Source organism: Entelurus aequoreus, linkage group LG10 (genome assembly GCF_033978785.1).
Source record: "Entelurus aequoreus isolate RoL-2023_Sb linkage group LG10, RoL_Eaeq_v1.1, whole genome shotgun sequence".
NCBI lineage: Eukaryota > Metazoa > Chordata > Actinopteri > Syngnathiformes > Syngnathidae > Entelurus > Entelurus aequoreus.
Genome location: NC_084740.1, coordinates 62,537,303 through 62,561,498, shown reverse-complemented (window position 1 = coordinate 62,561,498; position 24,196 = coordinate 62,537,303). Strand labels below are relative to the sequence as shown.

The window sequence follows — 24,196 nt, the reverse complement described above, 5'->3', positions numbered from 1 at the left end:
GTCATGAGCTTTGGGTTATGACCGAAAGGACAAGATCACGGGTACAAGCGGCCCAAATGAGTTTCCTCCGCCGGGTGGCGGGTCTCTCCCTTAGAGATAGGGTGAGAAGCTCTGTCATCCAGGAGGAGCTCAAAGTAAAGCCGCTGCTCCTCCACATGGAGAGGAACCAGATGAGGTGGTTTGGGCATCTGGTCAGGATGCCACCCGAACGCCTCCCTAGGGAGGTGTTTGGGGCACGTCCGACCGGTAAGAGGCCACGGGGAAGACCCAGGACACGTTGGGAAGACTATGTCTCCCGGCTGGCCTGGGAACGCCTCGGGAAGAGCTGGACCAAGTGGCTGGGGAGAGGGAAGTCTGGGCTTCCTTGCTTAGGCTGCTGCCCCCGCGACCCGACCTCGGATAAGCAGAAGAAGATGGATGGATGGATTCTCCTTTAGTGTCCATAAAACTGTTTTATTTTCACATTTAAATATTTAGTTTCTGTAATGATTTTTTTTAAATTCATTGTTTTTTGGTATACTTTATACTTTGTATCTTTTTGATCTTCCTGCAATGCTCCTTTCAAACTTGAAGAGTAAGTGGTGATAAAAGCTTGTAAGAAGCAGAAATATAAAGAAGTTTGTGAAGAATGTCCAGGACCAAACCTACCGTCCACGTGATGGTCAGCTCCCTGCTGGTCCCCCCGCCCCCGTCCACATCTGAAGGCGCCACCACAGGAGCTACAAGGAGAAACCACAGCAGGCTATAACTTCTCTCTGGCTCCTGCAACATCTTTCCTCTTGCAAATTCCACTCAGTGTCGTCTTCCAAGTGCAACACCTTCACGTGGGCGTGGGAACTGAGGGACGCCTCCAATCTGGGATTGTCATTTATACTTGACATGCAGCACACAAGGTGCTCATTTAGAAGTTCATGCGGTGACTTTGGCGTGTGGTGTAGGAGGTCAGGCTGAGGTGTGTTCACCAAACACTTACTCAGGACTGTCAAAATGAAGGGAAAACTGGACGGGATGTGAAACAGACTTACGTGAGGCCAAGGTCTTCTCCTTAGGCGAGGGGTTGCTGGGGTCCCCCGTGCCCAGAGTGTTGGTGGCCATCACCCGGAACTCGTACTCGGTCCAGGGCACCAAATCCACCACGGTGGCCGTCTCTGCGTTGCCTTCAACATCTGCTGGAACTGCAAAGACATTTTAAGATGCTTCTAGAAGAGTAAAAACTAAGTTTCAGCTCAAAGTTTCCCAAACTTAGGGTGGTTTCTTCTTGACGCATGTTTCTTGTAATAAATCCCTCATGTTTGTGCAGCCTGTCATTGTTCTGTCAAATATGCTTTAGGACCTTCATGTGGTCAAAGTGGCTTTCAAGTAGCAGTAGAGCTGAAAAACATTGAAGATATGATCGTATATATATGATTTATGACACCTTCAGACTTACAACGTTTACAGATAAATGGATGTGCTCAAAATAGTAACAATCTCACGGAGATTCCTGAGCCATTTTGAGAGTTAATGAACATGCGAGTCACATCATCACGTTATGAAGGTGTCTGTTACTACATGATATATATACTTGCAGTGTGTATATTGTACATATTACATATTGTTATGAAGGTGTCTGTTACTACATGATATATATACTTGCAGTGTGTATATTGTACATATTACATATTGTTATGAAGGTGTCTGTTACTACATTATATATATATACTTGCAGTGTGTGTATTGTACATATTACATATTGTTATGAAGGTGTCTGTTACTACATTATATATATATACTTGCAGTGTGTATATTGTACATATTACATATTGTTATGAAGGTGTCTGTTACTACATTATATATATACTTGCAGTGTTTATATTGTACATATTACATATTGTTATGAAGGTGTCTGTTACTACATTATATATATACTTGCAGTGTGTATATTGTACATATTACATATTGTTATGAAGGTGTCTGTTACTACATGATATATATACTTGAGTGTGTATATTGTACATATTACATATTGTTATGAAGGTGTCTGTTACTACATTATATATATATATATATATATATATATATATATATATATATACTGGCAGTGTGTATATTGTACATATTGTTATGAAGGTGTCTGTTACTACATTATATATATACTTGCAGTGTGTATATTGTACATATTACATATTGTTATGAAGGTGTCTGTTACTACATTTTATATATATACTTGCATTGTGTATATTGTACATATTACATATGGTTATGAAGGTGTCTGTTACTACATTATATATATACTTGCAGTGTGTATATTGTACATATTACATATTGTTATGAAGGTGTCTGTTACTACATTATATATATACTTGCAGTGTGTATATTGTACATATTACATATTGTTATGAAGGTGTCTGTTACTACATGATATATATACTTGCAGTGTGTATATTGTACATATTACATATTGTTATGAAGGTGTCTGTTACTACATTATATATATACTTGCAGTGTGTATATTGTACATATTACATATTGTTATGAAGGTGTCTGTTACTACATTATATATATACTTGCAGTGTGTATATTGTACATATGACATATTGTTATGAAGGTGTCTGTTACTACATGATATATATACTTGCAGTGTGTATATTGTACATATTACATATTGTTATGAAGGTGTCTGTTACTACATGATATATATATATACTTGCAGTGTGTATATAAAATGTTGGAGGGTTTTGAAGTAGTTTTAGAGACTTTGACATTAGTTGCATCTTTCAAGCGTTTTTTTTGTCATCTTTAAAATCCTAAAAATAAAAACAAAAGAGGTGTGTTCTCATCTCTCATAATGATTTTGAACAAGAGGCAACATTCCAAAAAAGTGCAGTCTCCTTTTGAACCGTTGAATAATAATTAAAAAAAATAATTGTAAATGACTTATTTTTGGATATTTTTATGAGCGAGATCCTTCATAACTTGAGGGTGGCCCGAAAGGTGAAAATAATCTGTATATTGTATTGCTTCTATGAAGGTCCCCCAGTGTGCGGACGTCAGTGGAAGAAGTTGTGACCCAACATAAATGATGTGTTCTTCTCACATGTGCTGGCCTTCCTCCACACTTCCTGCGAGGAGGCGTCCCTGCACTGGATCTTATATTTGGAGATGGGGCTGTGGTTGTCTGCTCCGCGGCTCCACTGCAGCGTTACGTTCCTCTCACTTTTGTCCCTCACTCGCACCCCCGCCGGGGCCCCGGGGGGTCCTGGGGAGAAGAGAGGACCAGTGAGTGTTGCTTGATGGATAAGGTAGGAAAATTACAGGTTTCATACGTGCAGCCTTCCATATACATTTTACACCTTTTTTTTTAGCGCCTTGAAGTGACAGTAGACTCCTTTAGATACTGACAGTGTTTGCTCTTCACTTATTGCATCACCGTTTCATTGTAGTACCATTGCGTACTCTTCTTTCAAGTTTTACATTTTAAAATGATGTATGAAGGCTTTTAAGCACATAGGAATCGGAATCATACATCCCAAAGATTTGGAATAATCATTTCATATAAGAGGTTAACAGTGAACGGTATTCATCATAAATCATTAAATAAAAGTAGGGGTGTAACGCTACGTGTATTTGTATTCAACCGTTTCGGTACGGGGGTTCCGGTTCGGTTCGGAGGTGTACCGAACGAGTTTCCACATGGACATATGAAGTAGCGTAACGCACGTTGTGTAAACAATGCACACCGAGGCACAACACACGCATGCTAGCAGCTAACGGGCTAGGATAGACTGACCATACGTCCTCTTTTCACCGGACATGTCCTCTTTTGCGGAGCTGTCAGGGCGGAGTTTCTTAAATGCCTCAAATGTCCGGCATTTTGAGTTAGGGTTGCGTGTATTTTCAATGTACGTTCAGGGTTAAGAAGGGGTTAAAAACAAAACAAACAGCAGCATTGGTGAGGGAGGGGCAGAGACAGAGAGAGTGAGAGAGTTATGATAAACGTGCATGCCTCGCAAAGCTCTGCTTTTTATCCATAGATTTATCAGATTAATTGTTATATTTTTTTTTCTTGTTTTTAAACACTGACTTTTTGCAGTGCACTTCCTGTATACGACGCCCCTTGATAAATTAAATAATTAAAACTACAGTATATTATGACTATTGAAATGCATATATCTAAAAATAGCGAAAAAACATATAGAAAAATATATTATTCTTTACAAAATATTAAAGGGGTAAAAAAATATTTGAAAAATATACTTGTATACTACACACTCTGGAAGAAATGGAAAAACACTAGGGGTGTAACGGTACACAAAAATTTTGGTTCGGTACGTACCTCGGTTTAGAGGTCACGGTTCGGTTAATTTTCGGTACAGTAAGAAAACAACAAAATATAAATGTTTTGGTTATTTATTAAATGTGTAAACAATAGCATACCATGCATATACACACAGGGTCCATTGCCAGGGTTCATGTGGTCAACATATATCAAATAAAAACTAAATAAGATATGGCTCAGAATGGTTTATTAACCAAACTTTTCTACATATAAAGTGCTTTTTTTGATTGATTGATTGATTGAGACTTTTATTAGTAGATTGCACAGTACAGTACATATTTATTAGTAGATTGCACAGTACACTACATATTTATTAGTAGATTGCACAGTACACTACATATTTATTAGTAGATTGCACAGTACAGTACATATTCCGTACAATTGACCACTAAATGGTAACACCCCAATAAGTTTTTCAACTTGTTTAAGTCGGGGTCCACGTTAATCAACATTAAACTGCCTCAAGTTGTTGCTCAGAATAAATAAAATGACAAAACTTTTATTCTACATATAAAAAGTGCAACATTAAACAGTTTCAAGTCAACTCACCCTCAGATTAACATACGGGCTCATAGTTCTTCCACCATAGAAGAGGGTCAAAATCTAGTTCTTAATGCAATATGGTCTTATATATACCGCTACTAATGGTCCCTGACACAAGGCTGAAGCTTACAGGTGACAGAGCTTTCGCCGCTGCTGCTCCCAAGCTCTGGAACGACCTACCTCTGAGTGTTAGACAAGCCTCCTCTCTTCGTGTTTTTAAATCTCTCTTAAAAACATACTTTTATTCCATGGCTTTTAACACTGAGTGATATCCATCCTGCAATGGCGCCCCATAATACACCTTCTGTGAACCTGTTTTTATGTTTTATTTATTTATGTTTTATTTATTTATTTTTTATCGTGTTCTGTTTGTGTTGTGTTGTGTTTGCTCGGTTCTCGTATTATCTTTTAACCTGCCCATTGTACAGCACTTTGGCTCCCCCTGTGGTACATTTTAAATGTGCTTTAGAAATAAAGTTGATTTGATTTGATTTGATTTATATCTGCTGCTAAAAAAACATTTGTTATTGCTTTAGCCCTGCCTGACTCGCCGAGGAGAGGCTGCTTGAATGCGGTGGTGACGCTTCAAATGGGTTAGCATATTTGACGTGTTGTCAGAAGCAGCTGCTGAACAATGTCGGCAAACCTCCGTCCTCCATTGTTGTATCACACAGCCAAAGTGTTCCCAAACGGGAGATCTTAACGAGGCAGGAGGGTCTTCCAGCTCTGGCTTTTACATGTTGTCCTAGCCCGGTCGCTGCTAGCATGCCGTGTGTTGTGCCTTGGTGTGCATTTTTTACACAACGTGCGGTACGCTACTTAACATGTTTGTGTGGAAACTCGTTCGGTACACCTCCGAACCGAACCGAGACCCCCGTATTGAAACGGTTCAATACAAATACACGTACCGTTACACCCCTAAAAAACACATTTATAAACAATTTTTAACTATCCCTAAGATTTTTGGACATTTATGTTTACAAGTTTAATTAGTTTTAAAAAAAAAACAAATTTATTTGATTGATTTATTTTTTTTATAGCGCCTGAAGACACCCGCGTGCCAACAGTGGGAGGCCATTTTGGATTGAGTCCACAGTCCCACAGTGGTGTGACCAACACAAACGTGGCTGCCCACTTGCCACCACCATTTAACACTTATTGACATTGATGCAGCAGTGTGGGCGAAGTGCCTTGCCCAAGGACACAACAGCAGCGATGGAATGCAGGGTTTGAACTGACAACCCCCACGCACCTTTGAGAGGGGTTTTAAAGGTTGATGAATATCTTGTTAGGTTTGTAGCGGGAGTTTGTGTGTGAAAGTGCAAAGACGAGTGAAGTGAAAGCCTGGCTAATGATCAGTTGGCCTTCCACTGGAACATGACAAATCCTGATAGGGAACATAAAGACCGAGTCAGGCTGGATCAGCCTGGGCCCAAACCCGCAGTCTCAGAAATAGAGTGGTGGACATGAACCGAGACCATTCAGCGGTCACAACTGGCGTCAGGAGTGGAATCCTAGATCTGGAATAATCATTCCATGTAAGAGGCTAACATTCTTGTAGCAGAGAGTCCTGTCATGGACGTCAAGTCTGGCCATCAACTGACTTAACATTCTTGTAGCAGAGAGTCCTGTCATGGACGTCAAGTCTGGCCATCAACTGACTTAACATTCTTGTAGCAGAGAGTCCTGTCATGGACGTCAAGTCTGGCCATCAACTGACTTAAATTTCTTGTAGCAGAGAGTCCTGTCATGGACGTCAAGTCTGGCCATCAACTCACTTCATACACTGCAAAAAGTGACATCTAAGTAAGATGAAATATGTCAAATAAGGTGATATTTGCTTATTTTCTGTCTGATAAGATCATTCTTCTCACTAAGCAGATTTGATGTTAGAGTGTTTTACTTGTTTGAAGTGTTTTGGTCCTAAATGATGTCAGTAAGATATTAAAGCTTGTTGCTGAGATTTGATGAGCTATATTGAGTAAAACATGCTTGAAACTAGAATATCAAGTGTTGCAAAGCTGTCATCAACACTCACAAGTATAAAACTACTTTTTTAAAGTCCCCATTTCTTATTTCAAGTATGAAAAAAAAATCATGACTTTGCCACAATTGTGTCTCATAATTAAAACAGATGACAGCCAAATGGACTTTGCTGTTTTATTTTCAATGAAACAATAGAAAATATGTACTCATATAGTAGTACAGTTGGCACAGTACAGTAAACTGACAGTTAATATTTAAACATTTGACATTTCTAACAATTTTGAACAGAAATAGTTCATGCACAGTCAGATAAATTCTTCAAAATTACAATTAAAAAAATGTTGTCCGGGGGCCGGGCTGTATATATGCACACTAATTGACTGAAAGAGCACGCACTTGGCGCGATGATGTCATGTTATCCATGGAAAAATGCATTTTTAGACAATATGATTTGCCTGAGCGGCTAGGAGACCCCGAGAGTAACAAGCGCTTGCCTTGTTGCCTTTCCATTAAGAACAATAAATTAGTTTCAAGAAATGTAATGCCGAGCGCATATCATTATGTCAAGATAATGGCACTAGCATTTACTTCATTTAAGAATATTTTTCAACATATTGAGCAAAAATAGATATTTTTTTTCTAGCAAGAAAAGTGCACTTGTTATTAGTGAGAATATACTTATTTTAAGCTATTTTGGGGTTCATTGAGGTTAGCTCATTTTACTTGTTTTGGAAAGTCTTGACAAGCCAAATGTTCTTGTTCTATTGGCAGATAATTTTGCTTAGTTCAAATAAAATACCCCTCATTTTTGTATTTTTTTCTTGTTTTTGAACACTGACTTTTTGCAGTGTTCAAGGAGTTCTCTCCTCGCTTTTTACATACAAGCTACAAACAATTGTCATAAGGAGTGGAGTTTTATCCGAGACGAGACTGAGGGCTCATGCTTTTATAGGCACCGAGCAAATTCTGTGGGTATGACCAAGTATTGATTGATCAAACCACTTTTCAATACCTTTGTCGCACATGACATCACCAGATACTTGGCGCGGACATGACTACTTGCCGTAGTTTTGAAGCAATGCATGATGGTAATGGAGATGTTGTGTGTCAGTGTATTAACGTGCCGGCTGGAATAAACACACGCTGAGAAATAGCTCCGTGCCTGCCCACTTTATGGGTTGTAGATAAAACTATGGATAACGGAGACATATATAATAGTCTCCTTTTCAGGTGAGAGGACGCTAAAGGCAGTGCCTTAAGGCCCGCCCCCGATATAGTTGTCCCGTTGGAAATCGGGAGAAATTCGGGAGAATGGTTGTCCCGGGAGATTTTCGGGAGAGGCACTGAAATTCGGGAGTCTCCCAGACAATTCGGGAGGGTTGGCAAGTATGCATGCTACTGATTTGCTGTTGTGATTTCTCATGGAGATTTCAACCCCTCTAAATTTGGTAATCAAAACTACAACTAAGATGTACGTTGCAGTCACACAGCTGCTGTGTAATAAGCAGCGATGGGCAAACTACTTGGAAAATGTAGTAAGCTAAGCTACAAGTTACTCTCCATTAAATGTAGCTAAGCTAAAAGTTACTCTCCATTAAATGTAGCTAAGCTACAAGTAACTCTCCATTAAATGTAGCTAAGCTACAAGTTACTCTCCATTAAATGTAGCTAAGCTACAAGTTACTCTCCATTAAATGTAGCTAAGCTACAAGTTACTCTCCAATTAATTTAACTAAACTACAAGTTCCATCCATCCATCCATCCATCTTCTTCCGCTCATCCGAGGTGGGGTCGCAGGGGCAGTAGCCTAAGTAGGATAGCCCAGACTTCCCTCTCACCAGCCACTTGGTCCAGCTCTTCCCGGGGGATCCCGAGGCGTTCCCAGGCCAGCCGAGAGACATAGTCTTCCCAACGTGTCCTGGGTCTTTCCCGTGGCCTCCTACCGGTCGGACGTGCCCGAAACACCTCCCTAGGGAGGCGTTCGGGTGGCATCCTGACCAGATGCCCGAACCACCTCATCTGGCTCCTCTCCATGTGGAGGAGCAGCGGCTTTACTTTGAGCTCCTCCCGGATGACAGAGCTTCTAACCCTATCTCTAAGGGAGAGACCCGCCACCCGGCGGAGGAAACTCATTTTGACCGCTTGTACCCGTGATCTTGTCCTTTCGGTCATAACCCAAAGCTCATGACCATTGGTGAGGATGGGAACGTAGATCGAGCGGTAAATTGAGAGCTTTGCCTTCCGGCTCAGCTCCTTCTTCACCACAACGGATCGATACAGCGTCCGCATTACTGAAGACGCCGCACCGATCCGCCTGTCGATCTCACCATCCACTCTTCCCTCACTCGTGAACAAGACTCCGAGGTACTTGAACTTCTCCACTTGGGGCAGGGTCTCCTCCCCAACCCGGAGATGACATTCCACCCTTTTCCGGGCAAGAACCATGGACTCGGACTTGGAGGTGCTGATTCTCATCCCAGTCGCTTCACACTCGGCTGCGAACCGATCCAGTGAGAGCTGAAGATCCTGGCCAGATGAAGCCATCAGGACCACATCATCTGCAAAAAGCAGAGACCTAATCCTGCAGCCACCAAACCAGATCCCCTCAACGCCCTGACTGCGCCTAGAAATTCTGTCCATAAAAGTTCTGAACAGAATGGGTGACAAAGGGCAGCCTTGGCGGAGTCCAACCCTCACTGGAAACGTGTCCCACTTACTGCCGGCAGAGAGGACTAAGCTCTGACACTGATCATACAGGGAGAGGACTAACTCTGACAATGATCATACAGGGAGAGGACTAACTCTGACAATGATCATACAGTGAGAGGACTAAGCTCTGACACTGATCATACAAGGAGAGGACTAAGCTCTGACACTGATCATACAGTGAGAGGACTAAGCTCTGACACTGATCATACAAGGAGAGGACTAAGCTATGACACTGATCATACAGGGAGAGGACTAACTCTGACAATGATCATACAGTGAGAGGACTAAGCTCTGACACTGATCATACAAGGAGAGGACTAAGCTCTGACACTGATCATACAGTGAGAGGACTAAGCTCTGACACTGATCATACAAGGAGAGGACTAAGCTATGACACTGATCATACAAGGAGAGGACTAAGCTCTGACACTGATCATACAGTGAGAGGACTAAGCTCTGACACTGATCATACAAGGAGAGGACTAACTCTGACACTGATCATACAGTGAGAGGACTAACTCTGACACTGATCATACAAGGAGAGGACTAACTCTGACACTGATCATGCAGTGAGAGGACTAAGCTCTGACACTGATCATACAGGGAGAGGACTAAGCTCTGACACTGATCATACAAGGAGAGGACTAACTCTGACACTGATCATACAGTGAGAGGACTAAGCTCTGACACTGATCATACAAGGAGAGGACTAACTCTGACACTGATCATACAGTGAGAGGACTAAGCTCTGACACTGATCATACAGTGAGAGGACTAAGCTCTGACACTGATCATACAAGGAGAGGACTAAGCTCTGACACTGATCATACAAGGAGAGGACTAAGCTCTGACACTGATCATACAGGGAGAGGACTAAGCTCTGACACTGATCATACAAGGAGAGGACTAACTCTGACACTGATCATACAGTGAGAGGACTAAGCTCTGACACTGATCATACAAGGAGAGGACTAACTCTGACACTGATCATACAAGGAGAGGACTAACTCTGACACTGATCATACAGTGAGAGGACTAAGCTCTGACACTGATCATACAAGGAGAGGACTAAGCTCTGACACTGATCATACAAGGAGAGGACTAACTCTGACACTGATCATACAAGGAGAGGACTAACTCTGACACTGATCATGCAGTGAGAGGACTAAGCTCTGACACTGATCATACAAGGAGAGGACTAAGCTCTGACACTGATCATACAGGGAGAGGACCATAGGTAGTCATCCCTATGCAGGGCCTGATTAGATGCTAATTGGCATGATTAGATGCTAATTGGCCCCACCTCTAACGAGCAGGCTGGCGGAGGCAGTGATGTAGTCCACAGGTGTCTGGGCGGTGCAGCTGTAGACTCCAGCGTGCTTCAACTGAGCGTTCTTGATCATCAACTCACCACTGGAGCTCCCGTTCTGCACAAAGTGACAACTTTGGGTGAAAATGATGGACAATTAAGGAGCAGGATGTTTGTGACTCTTAGTAAAGTGTTAGTGTACTTCATACACTTGAGTAGTACTCATCTTTAGTGTACTTCATACACTTGAGTAGTACTCATCTTTAGTGTACTTCATACACTTGAGTAGTACTCATCTTTAGTGTACTTCATAGACTTGAGTAGTACTCATCTTTAGTGTACTTCATAGACTTTATCATGCAGTAGTACTCTTCTTTAGTGTACTTCATAGACTTTATCATGCAGTAGTACTCATCTTTAGTGTACTTCATAGACTTTATCATGCAGTAGTACTCATCTTTAGTGTACTTCGTAGACTTTATCATACAGTAGTACTCATCTTTAGTGTACTTCATAGACTTTATCATGCAGTAGTACTCATCTTTAGTGTACTTCATAGACTTTATCATGCAGTAGTACTCATCTTTAGTGTACTTCATAGACTTTATCATGCAGTAGTACTCATCTTTAGTGTACTTCATAGACTTTATCATGCAGTAGTACTCATCTTTAGTGTACTTCATAGAATTTATCATGCAGTAGTACTCATCTTTAGGACTCAAACATCACATTTGTATTCATCCTAAACCTCATCCAATAACATCTGACATGGGGAACATAAAACCACTACTCTGTGATAAATACATTGTGCCGGCACATAAAACCACTACTCTGTCATAAACACAGTGTGCCAACATATAAAACCACTACTCTGTCATAAATACAGTGTGCCGGCACATAAAACCACTACTCTGTCATAAATACAGTGTGCCAGCACATAAAACCACTACTCTGTCATAAACAAAGTGTGCCAGCATATAAAACCACTACTCTGTCATAAATACAGTGTGCCAGCACATAAAACCACTACTCTGTCATAAATACAGTGTGCTGGCACATAAAACCACTACTCTGTCATAAATACAGTGTGCCAGCACATAAAACCACTACTCTGTCATAAATACAGTGTGCCAGCACATAAAACCACTACTCTGTCATAAATACAGTGTGCCAGCACATAAAACCACTACTCTGTCATAAATACAGTGTGCCAGCACATAAAACCACTACTCTGTCATAAATACAGTGTGCCGGCATATAAAACCACTACTCTGTCATAAATACAGTGTGCTGGCACATAAAACCACTACTCTGTCATAAATACAGTGTGCTGGCACATAAAACCACTACTCTGTCATAAATACAGTGTGCTGGCACATAAAACCACTACTCTGTCATAAATACAGTGTGCTGGCACATAAAACCACTACTCTGTCATAAATACAATGTGCTGGCACACAAAACCACTACTCTGTGATAAATACAGTGTGCCAGCATATAAAACCACTACCCTGTGATAAATAAAGTGTGCCAGCACATAAAACCACTACTGTCTCACCGGGGGGTGTTCATAGTGCTGTCCTTGCTGGTGAAGATCAATGGTGTGTCCGTCCAAGGACCAGATGAAGGTGATGTCCAGCGAGGAGTCATGTGACGCGGCACACTGCATCCAGGCGTTCTGGCCCACTATGACATCAGCGTTGGAGGGGGCCAAGGTGATCTTGGTGGAGTCTGAGGGACATGACATGACATGACATGTTTATGTGAGAGCATTTCAGTAGAGTGTATAAGAGTGTTTTAGTAGTGTGTATAAGAGTGTTTCAGTAATGTGTATAAGAGTGTTTCAGTAGTGTGTATAAGAGTGTTTCAGTAGTGTGTATAAGAGTGTTTCAGTAGTGTGTATAAGAGTGTTTCAGTAGTGTGTATAAGAGTGTTTTAGTAGTGTGTATAAGAGTGTTTCAGTAGTGTGTATAAGAGTGTTTCAGTAGTGTGTATAAGAGTGTTTCAGTAGTGTGTATAAGAGTGTTTCAGTAGTGTGTATGAGAGTGTTTCAGTAGTGTGTATAAGAGTGTTTCAGTAGTGTGTACAAGAGTGTTTCAGTAGTGTGTATAAGAGTGTTTCAGTAGTGTGTGTGAGTGTTTCAGTAGTGTGTATAAGAGTGTTTCAGTAGTGTGTATAAGAGTGTTTCAGTAGTGTGTATAAGAGTGTTTCAGTAGTGTGTGTGAGAGTGTTTCAGTAGTGTGTATAAGAGTGTTTCAGTAGTGTGTATAAGAGTGTTTCAGTAGTGTGTATAAGAGTGTTTCAGTAGTGTGTGTGAGAGTGTTTCAGTAGTGTGTATAAGAGTGTTTCAGTAGTGTGTATAAGAGTGTTTCAGTAGTGTGTATAAGAGTGTTTCAGTAGTGTGTGTGAGAGTGTTTCAGTAGTGTGTATAAGAGTGTTTCAGTAGTGTGTATAAGAGTGTTTCAGTAGTGTGTATAAGAGTGTTTCAGTAGTGTGTATAAGAGTGTTTCAGTAGTGTGTATAAGAGTGTTTCAGTAGTGTGTGTGAGAGTGTTTCAGTAGTGTGTATAAGAGTGTTTCAGTAGTGTGTATAAGAGTGTTTCAGTAGTGTCTGTGAGAGTGTTTCAGTAGTGTGTATAAGAGTGTTTCAGTAGTGTGTATAAGAGTGTTTCAGTAGTGTGTGTGAGAGTGTTTCAGTAGTGTGTATAAGAGTGTTTCAGTAGTGTGTATAAGAGTGTTTCAGTAGTGTGTATAAGAGTGTTTCAGTAGTGTGTATAAGAGTGTTTTAGTAGTGTGTATAAGAGTGTTTCAGTAGTGTGTATAAGAGTGTTTCAGTAGTGTGTATAAGAGTGTTTCAGTAGTGTGTATAAGAGTGTTTCAGTAGTGTGTATGAGAGTGTTTCAGTAGTGTGTATAAGAGTGTTTCAGTAGTGTGTATAAGAGTGTTTCAGTAGTGTGTATAAGAGTGTTTCAGTAGTGCGTGTGAGTGTTTCAGTAGTGTGTATAAGAGTGTTTCAGTAGTGTGTATAAGAGTGTTTCAGTAGTGTGTATAAGAGTGTTTCAGTAGTGTGTGTGAGAGTGTTTCAGTAGTGTGTATAAGAGTGTTTCAGTAGTGTGTATAAGAGTGTTTCAGTAGTGTGTATAAGAGTGTTTCAGTAGTGTGTGTGAGAGTGTTTCAGTAGTGTGTATAAGAGTGTTTCAGTAGTGTGTGTGAGAGTGTTTCAGTAGTGTGTATAAGAGTGTTTCAGTAGTGTGTATAAGAGTGTTTCAGTAGTGTGTATAAGAGTGTTTCAGTAGTGTGTATAAGAGTGTTTCAGTAGTGTGTATAAGAGTGTTTCAGTAGTGTGTATAAGAGTGTTTCAGTAGTGTCTGTGAGAGTGTTTCAGTAGTGTGTATAAGAGTGTTTCAGTAGTGTGTATAAGAGTGTTTCAGTAGTGTGTGTGAGAGTGTTTCAGTAGTGTGTATAAGAGTGTTTCAGTAGTGTGTATAAGAGTGTTTCAGTAGTGTGTATAAGAGTGTTTCAGTAGTGTCTGTGAGAGTGTTTCAGTAGTGTGTATAAGAGTGTTTCAGTAGTGTGTATAAGAGTGTTTCAGTAGTGTGTATAAGAGTGTTTCAGTAGTGTGTATAAGAGTGTTTCAGTAGTGTGTATAAGAGTGTTTCAGTAGTGTGTATAAGAGTGTTTCAGTAGTGTGTATAAGAGTGTTTCAGTAGTGTGTATAAGAGTGTTTCAGTAGTGTGTATAAGAGTGTTTCAGTAGTGTGTATAAGAGTGTGCAAGTTGTGTGTGTGTGAGAAAAAGATTTCAGTAGTGTATGTAAGAGGTAATTCTGAATAATGTCCCTAACGACCCCTCATACCTATTCGTCATCTCTCGCTGCCAAGCGATTGTATTGTTTTAGCGGTAAGCTAGCAATGGACGGATAAAAAAACAAGAACATTTCAGATGAAAATAGAATATATTCAGATGAATTTGCTTTCACCGAAGACAAGGTTGTTGTTTTCCCTTTTTTGTCCAATTAAATGCGGCATACCACTGCGCATGTATGCACCGTATGCCTCACAATATTGACTTTTTTCCAAATCCATTAATAAGAGAAGGAACAGTATATTTTCTTTCCAATGTTCGAAATAATTTGGTGATTTTCTCGGTCATACCCAGAAATAAAATGTGAGTCGTTGTTTGATTTCATCAATTCTGTAGCATAAATGTAACAAAACTATAAGTGGTGTCATTTTAATAATCCAACAGAGTTTGCCTCTCCAGGTGGGTTTTATTTGGAGGAAATGGGCTTAAATGGCTCTTTGTATGCTGAAGGTGTAGTGACTCACAGATGTGGAATGGTTGGCTGATTTGACATTTCTCTCTCAAATCCGAGGTTGTAAGACTATTATTTGTTATTGTTATTACAATGGTATTATTTCATGACTTCTATTCCTGACAGTAATAAATAATTGTGATGGTATTGGTGATAATGATCAATACTTACATAATGTGTCTACTAAAATGTTAAAAGTTGTGTATATTCAAATAATAACATATCTATCTAAAAAAAAAAAAAAAACAGTAAACATAAGAAAAAAATGGAAAAAAATTGCAATGTAATGAGAAAAAAAACGTTTTTTAAAGTAACATTAATAATATACTTGGTCACCTATAACACAAATGTATGTATTTAAATATATATAATATCTGCGTCTAGCTTTTTAGAAAAGAATATATACTTGACTTTTCAGTATGTAGCCCTTGGTGGAAAAAGTATAGACACCCCTAATTTAAGATACTAGAAGCTCTAAAAATTTAAATAAAATATACTACAAATACGCTTCCTCAATTAAAAAAATTTAATAATACTAACGTCTGAATACAATTGAAAAATTCCAACAACCATAAAAAACACTGAACAATAATATTTTCATACAGGCAGAATTTTTGACGACTCAGTTGCAGAATTGTATTATTATATTTACATTCTGTTCTTACATGGGTACAAATTGTACAGAAAGGAGCAGAATAAATAGTATGTAATGAAAAAAAATCTGAAATGTTCTAACTAATAATCAATAATAATATACCTATTCACCAATAACACAAAGCTGAGACAATATCTGTTTCTAGCGTGTTTGAAATAAAAAGTATCAATATGGCATACTTGAACTTTTAAGTATGCAGACATTAGTGGACAAAGTTTGGACTTAAGTATCCAAAGTATGGATATATTTGAGAATTTATATTAGAACATAAAGATCTGGTATCGACATCCCAGTATATGTGTTAATAAATAACACATCAAAATCTCTAAGATTTTTTAAGGTGATTTTGAAAATGTTTTATTTTGTGAAAATGATCAATGCATAATAATCGTGATCATTGAATAACCGTGATTATAATTGAACAGTCAAAATCCATATTTGCTGTCAATTAAATGCCCTCCGAACACTCATCAAATGCTTACACATTTCTTTTTCCCACTACTTTGGTGACTATAATTTAGTTCAAAGAAGTCAAACTTTCATTGTGACTGAAGTGTTTGTTGATACAACAAATAGTTGCAGCACACACAGTCGTCCACTGAGGGGCAGCAAAGAGCTGATGTGAAAGATGGCGTCATGCTTTCTACCTTGACGTCCCTGAGACAAGCAGAATAATCACAGCTACTTCCTCCACCTTTATATTCAACACAAATAATCACAGCTACTTCCTCCACCTTTATATTCAACACAAATAATCACACCTACTTCCTCCACCTTTATATTCAACAAAAATAATCACAGCTACTTCCTCCACCTTTATATTCAACACAAATAATCACACCTACTTCCTCCACCTTTATATTCAACACAAATAATCACACCTACTTCCTCCACCTTTATATTCAACACAAATAATCACACCTACTTCCTCCACCTTTATATTCAACACAAATAATCACATCTACTTCCTCCACCTTTATAGTCAACACAAATAATCACATCTACTTCCTCCACCTTTATATTCAACACAAATAATCACACCTACTTCCTCCACCTTTATATTCAACACAAATAATCACACCTACTTCCTCCACCTTTATATTCAACACAAATAATCACATCTACTTCCTCCACCTTTATAGTCAACACAAATAATCACATCTACTTCCTCCACCTTTATATTCAACACAAATAATCACAGCTACTTCCTCCACCTTTATATTCAACACAAATAATCACATCTACTTCCTCCACCTTTATAGTCAACACAAATAATCACATCTACTTCCTCCACCTTTATATTCAACACAAATAACCACACCTACTTCCTCCACCTTTATAGTCAACACAAATAATCACACCTACTTCCTCCACCTTTATATTCAACACAAATAATCACACCTACTTCTTCCACCTTTATAGTCAACACAAATAATCACAGCTACTTCCTCCACCTTTATAGTCAACACAAATAATCACAGCTACTTCCTCCACCTTTATAGTCAACACAAATAATCACACCTACTTCCTCCACCTTTATAGTCAACACAAATAATCACATCTACTTCCTCCACCTTTATATTCAACACAAATAATCACACCTACTTCCTCCACCTTTATATTCAACACAAATAATCACATCTACTTCCTCCACCTTTATAGTCAACACAAATAATCACATCTACTTCCTCCACCTTTATATTGAACACAAATAATCACATCTACTTCCTCCACCTTTATAGTCAACACAAATAATCACATCTACTTCCTCCACCTTTATATTCAACACAAATAATCACATCTACTTCCTCCACCTTTATAGTCAACACAAATAATCACATCTACTTCCTCCACCTTTATAGTCAACACAAATAATCACACCTACTTCCTCCACCTTTGTATTCAACACAAATAATCACACCTACTTCCTCCACCTTTATATTGAACACAAATAATCACAGCTACTTCCTCCACCTTTATATTCAACACAAATAATCACACCTACTTCCTCCACCTTTATATTCAACACAAATAATCACATCTACTTCCTCCACCTTTATATTCAACACAAATAATCACATCTACTTCCTCCACCTTTGTAGTCAACACAAATAATCACACCTACTTCCTCCACCTTTATAGTCAACACAAATAATCACATCTACTTCCTCCACCTTTATAGTCAACACAAATAATCACACCTACTTCCTCCACCTTTATATTCAACACAAATAATCACAGCTACTTCCTCCACCTTTATAGTCAACACAAATAATCACAGCTACTTCCTCCACCTTTATAGTCAACACAAATAATCACAGCTACTTCCTCCACCTTTATATTCATGTAACTGTTACCTTATTGATGTACCTGTTACCTTATTGATGTACATGTTACCTTATTGATGTACCTATTACCTTATTGATGTACCTGTTACCTTATTGATGTACCTGTTACCTTGTTGATGTACCTGTTACCTTGTTGATGTACATGTTACCTTATTGATGTACATGTTACCTTATTGATGTACCTATTACCTTATTGATGTACCTGTTACCTTATTGATGTACCTGTTACCTTGTTGATGTACCTGTTACCTTGTTGATGTACCTGTTACCTTATTGATGTACCTGTTACGGACAGCGAGCCCGTGCTGTTGGCCTTGCCGCGGTCGTTGTGGGCGAAGCAGGTGTACCTGCCCTCATCTGCACGAGTCACGTTCAGGATCTCCAGGCTGCCGTCCTCCCAGATGAACACCCTGCAGAAGAAAAAGAAACCTTGTTCATCGGAGAAGCGGCTGAATAAAACATGAGGAGGTTAAAAGTCCAGAGTGTGTTCTTGGATAATGAAGAAAAATGAGATAAAAGTGCTTCTTCCCAAATAAAGTTGAAGAGAAAACAGAGTGAAAGTGAGCTGAAGGCAAAAATAAAAATTCTCTTTTTCTTTGCATATTTCAGCTCATGCATGACAACTAGCGTCCATTCAAGCCCTCCTTCCAGTCCCTCTGTGGGGGTGGGGAGAAGGTTGGGGTACCCCCACCCACCCAGATTAGGCTTGTTTTGTCATCCCGGCTGACAAGTTGGGGAAGCAGCTTAATGTCAGGAGAATCACATAAATCAACAACTGCCTTGTGACATATTTAGCAGATTTAGACGATCCAGGGCTTATTTAATCTCCCAGGGATGAGCGCACACTTATCGTCGGCCCACATAGACCAGGGGGACCCACACAGTCCTAGAAGAAGTTGGCTCACCTGCTGGAGTTGCTCAGCAGTTCCGTCTCTTTGCTCCAGGAGATGCTGGGCTTGGGCGCCGCTTTGGGTCGACATTCCAACACCACCCGGCCGTTTCGTGGAGCCAGGACTTGTTTGACGGGGTTGTGTTGAAATGTGGGGGCGCAGGCTTGTGGGGATGAGAGAAGAGGGGATATGGATTATTGATGCAGGCAAGCATGAATTAATGATAAAAGATGTTAAGACCCACACGTCCATCCCGGCTGATTAGAAGCTCGGGTTCATGAGAGAGCCCTTGATCACCCCTCTGCATTCTAAAACCAGATAGCAGTTATACAAAATGTTAATCAGATAAGCCTGAGAGGTAGTTTAAAATTGATTTTATTAAGCTCTACTGGAAAAACACTGATTTGTGTCTTCTCATGCTTTTCATGCTAATGATGTTTAATGTTTCCAGTTAAACCTTCCTTACTACCGCATCTTCACCATCTCCTCTGCCTCTGCTGGAAAGATGGAGCCGTCCCTCAGGATCTGCGTGACTCCAAGATTGTCACACTGTACAAGAACAAGGGAGACCGTAGTGACTGTGATAATTACCAGAGCATATCCCCTGCTCAACATCGTGGGGAAAGTCTTGCTAGACTCCACCTCTTTGCAGAACGTGTCCTACCCTGAGTCACAATGTGGCTTTAGAGCAGCAAGATCCACAGTGGCCATGATCTTCCCCCTTCGGCAGCTGCAGGAGAACAGAGGAGACCCTTGTATCTCGCCTTTGTCGAGCTCACAAAAGCCTTCGACCTTGTCAGCGGAGATGGTCTCTTCAAGCTGCTTGCAAAGATCGGCTGCCCCCCAAAACTCCTCGCCGTCATAAGATCATTCCACGAAAACACACAGGGTTCCGTCTGTTGGGAAGGAGAAACATCAGAAGCCTTTCCAATCCGCAGCGGTGCAAACCAGGGCTGCGTTCTTGCACCAACCATCTTTGGAATTTTCTCCCTCGTTCTGTCTGCTGCTTTCGGCTCATGTTCTGAAGGGTTCTTCCTACACACAACAGCTGATGGCAAACTTTTCAACCTCGCCCGTTGCGCTCCAAGACCAAGGTAACCAGTGTCCTCCTGAGGGAAATGCTTGTTGCTGATGATGCAGCTCTAGCATCCCACACCGAGTCCGGGCTCCAGAGGCTGATGGACAGACTTTCATCTGCCTGTAAGAGTTTGGTCTCACCGTCAGCATTAAGAAGACCAATGTCATGGTCCAAGAAGCTGAAACTCCACTCTCCATACATCTCCTTCGACAATCAGACTCTGGAATGTGTAAACACCTTTACATACCAGAGATCCGCAATCTCCAGCGACTTGTCACTCGACACGGTTCATGCCACCCGTCGTGCGAGAGTGATGGCCAGGCTGTCCAAAAGAGTATGGTCGAACAACCAGCTATCCATGCGCACTAAACTCCCAGGTCTACCCAGTCTGCATCATTAGCACACTGATGTATGGCAGCGAGGCCTGGACCACCTACACCAGACATGAGAAACAGCTAAACAGCTTCCACCTGCCCTGTCCTCGCCGCATCCTTGGAATCGCATGGCAGGACAAAGTTCCCAACACGGAAGTCCCGGAACTTGCTCACTCCACCAGCCTGTTCACCATGCTCAGCCAACGCCGCCTCAGATGGATTGGCCATGTCCACAGGATGGACCCCAGCTGGCTCCCCAGAGCTGTCCTGTATGGCGAATTGTCACCAGGCTCCAGACCCCTTGGTCGCCCCCGAATGACATGAAACAGGCAGGCATTGACAACAACTTGGAGGAAGCTGCAAAAGACCGCGATGTTTGGAGGCAGGCTGTTGCCACAGGAACCTGAGAAGCCCATCTCCTTGTTGCAGGCGAGGAGACAAAAGCGGAAACTGGGTGACGCAGAACCCTCCCCAGACGTCTGTGCCAGAGACTGTCACTCCAGAGTGGGACTGCACAGCCACAGCCACTGCTGCAAGAAAGAATGACCTCCCCCAGGTACAACCCATCATCACCACTGACGGACGGATGCATATATATATATAAATGCTAATGCTAATGAGTGTGTGGCTCCCGTTAACGCTATTGTGTGCTTAATCCACTTTGATCAATACACTTACTCACGATACATGCCACATCGCACATACAACAACGTAACACAACAAAATAATGGGGCAAAAAGACGTTAACTCGAGCAACACTGTCATGCGTGAGCTACAATGCTAACATCATGCTAGGCTAGCATAGCACCATTTACTTTACAGCTACCATGTCCTGACAGAACTCCTGGCTGCAGTTTAAAGATGTGTGGCAAATCTTCATTTATTTTATTTCAAAATGTCAAAGTAGCGCGTAGAGCAGGGCTATTCAACTACATCATGAAGAGGGCCGAAGTTTCAAGAGCCAGAGGGCTCAGGGGCCAGACATCGAAATGTGGAAGTTTCTTCAGAAAGTGCCTCTGCAGGTTTTATTCCTTTAAGACTATGTTTACTTATTTACAAAGTAAACACATCAGCTTTCACACTGCACTGTCAATAAAGTCATTATTCTGCCCTCACTAATCGTTTCCAGCGTGTGCAGCTAGACAGATAGTTAACAGGATGAGGAAGCAGATGCTCCAGAAGTTTTGTTGATTATTGATGTTTCTTCTTTTGAATTGTTATCCTTATTTCTTTACACGTCCTTTTTTCAGGTTTGTAAGACTGAAAATATAAACATTACAAAAGTATAACGTCCATTGTGTATTTTACATAAATAAAATAGAAGGTTTAGTGTTAATACATTCACATAATAAACGTGATATGTTTACACATATTGAAATTAAACATCCACAGCAAACATTGCACACATGTGGTTTAACACAATTAAACCTAGGGTAGCTTTATCACCCTCTGCTGGTCAAATTCAGCACTACATGTATTTAAGCAGTTCTGATGGCCAGAGTTCAACACAACCACGAATACAAAAGACATCACAAAGTCAGCAATGTCAATACATTCATACTTTGTTGTCCAGTCGCTACAAGTTACTCTCCATTAAATGTAACTAAGCTACAAGTTACTCTCCATTAAATGTAACTAAGCTACAAGTTACTCTCCATTAAATGTAACTAAGTTACAAGTTACTCTCCATTAAATGTAGCTAAGCTACAAGTTACTCTCCATTAAATGTAGCTAAGCTACAAGTTACTCTCCATTAAATGTAGCTAAACTACAAGTTACTCTGCATTAAATGTAACTAAGCTACAAGTTACTCTCCATTAAATGTAGCTAAGCTACAAGTTACTCTCCATTAAATGTAACTAAGTTACAAGTTACTCTCCATTAAATGTAACTAAGCTACAAGTTACTCTCCATTAAATGTAGCTAAGCTACAATTTACTCTCCATTAAATGTAGCTAAACTACAAGTTACTCTGCATTAAATGTAACTAAGTTAAAGGGGAAGCTATCCCTGGAGAATTGTAGCAAGCTACACTACAAGCTACAGGACAAAAGTAGCTAGCTACATTAAAGCTACATTGAACAACATTTCTATCTATGGGCCACATGTATAATGTCAATGTTCATGTAAGTGTAAAAATACTACTATCAACTATCTGTCATTTATCTCTAGGGGTCGCTCTATGTATTTATTGAGTTTGCCCACCCCTATAATGTTGTTCATGTTGTCTACCTCCAGTAAAAAACAGCATATGTTGACAAAGAAAGAAAGACTTGTTGGGAAGAGTTGCTAATGGTTATGTGCAGTAAAACTTTTCACTTAATGTGTGTTCCTACATTTGTGTTCCACGTCTTAGATGAAGAGAGCACTTATGATTGTGCTTTACAGAGTCAACATTGTTTTCTCTAAATGTGTCTAAATATGGCCAAGGACACGCATTATTGTGGCTTTCATCTTCATCACTAAAGGAACAATCTCATTTGTTTTTGAGTGGTCAGCTTGAAGCGTCCCTCTGTCTCCGACTCCCTCCTGGTCATGTGACATGAGTGTCTGTTATGATTGGATGACCCGCCTTATCTTGCCTCTGATTGGCCAGTTTCACCCTAACCTTAGCCAATTGTGACTAACACCAAGCAATCATCATGGATGTTCTATTTTCTACCTTCTCCATATTGTTTTGGCCTGGAGTCACACTCCATGTTCTCTCTTTGGAGCTTTCATGTTAGCTACCTCGCTACATTTGTCTAAAAGTAGCTAAGCTACAGGAAAAGCTACTCATTAAAAATGCTACATGTAGCCTGTTCCTGCCCATCACAGTGCTCCATGTTTAAAACACGTAACATTGAAGTACATCACATGTTTACACAGTTCAACATGAGCCAAAAGGGAGCAGGAAGAAGCAGAGCTTACTAGAATTAGAGGGGATATCGTGTGAACCTCCACAGGACCCCTTTGTCATGTGACATTTACACAGCTGACTCACCAAACACACGCAGCTCGGCGGTGGCAAAGATGACTCCATGGTGATTCTCTGCAATGCACTGATACATCCCTGAGTCCTCAAACCTCAGGCTGCTGAACGTCATCTCCTTTCGCTCCAACTGTGGAGAAAAACACCAAACGTTTTGATGCAGTCTGGATTGTCTCGGTCAGATGAAAAGCTAATTGAACAGACGCAACATCCTCCACTACTCTGTGCCTTCACTTGGACTTGGATTGTTTACACTGGCAGCAGCTGAAAAGTCACTTTCTCTTGCTGCCTGTCACTTTATTGCAGGGGTTGATCGACTAATGTATCTTTGGGGCCCTACCTGTCCATTGCCAAAATGTTAGAAGAAAAAGTATTAATATGACATCACGCTCACACGGAGAATGACCAACATAGGCCCTGATCACCTCAGCCTCTCATCCCACTTTAGGGCTGACTGTTGCAACATTTTCTAGCATCCAACATCCAACAACCCTTCCCTGAACCACCAGTCCATGACGGTCATGGCTCGCAATCCAGAGTCAGTGAACATTGCTCCAAAGTAGGGAATTTGTGTTGATTTATTGTGAATACAAAAGTAAACATTGACCAGCACTAAGCACTGTCTATCTTGAGATCCCCCCGCAATCCCGAAAGGGACAAGCGGTAGAAATGGATGGATGGATGTGATAAAAGACTTTCTCC

The 24,196-nt window shown here is 40.5% G+C and overlaps 1 protein-coding gene across 1 annotated transcript in view; it reads right to left on the bottom strand.

The window, feature by feature from the left end:
- Positions 1-24,196, bottom strand: part of LOC133658888 (contactin-1a-like) — a 127,040-nt gene that overhangs the window by 15,605 nt on the left and 87,239 nt on the right. The window contains exons 10-17 of the mRNA XM_062061389.1: positions 23,507-23,624; positions 19,087-19,234; positions 18,464-18,591; positions 12,424-12,596; positions 10,860-10,983; positions 3,077-3,238; positions 1,026-1,175; positions 649-719 (exon numbers count right to left, since the gene is read on the bottom strand). Of these exons, the coding sequence (XP_061917373.1) occupies positions 649-719; positions 1,026-1,175; positions 3,077-3,238; positions 10,860-10,983; positions 12,424-12,596; positions 18,464-18,591; positions 19,087-19,234; positions 23,507-23,624 (1,074 nt within the window). The remainder of the gene's footprint in view (positions 1-648; positions 720-1,025; positions 1,176-3,076; positions 3,239-10,859; positions 10,984-12,423; positions 12,597-18,463; positions 18,592-19,086; positions 19,235-23,506; positions 23,625-24,196) is intronic.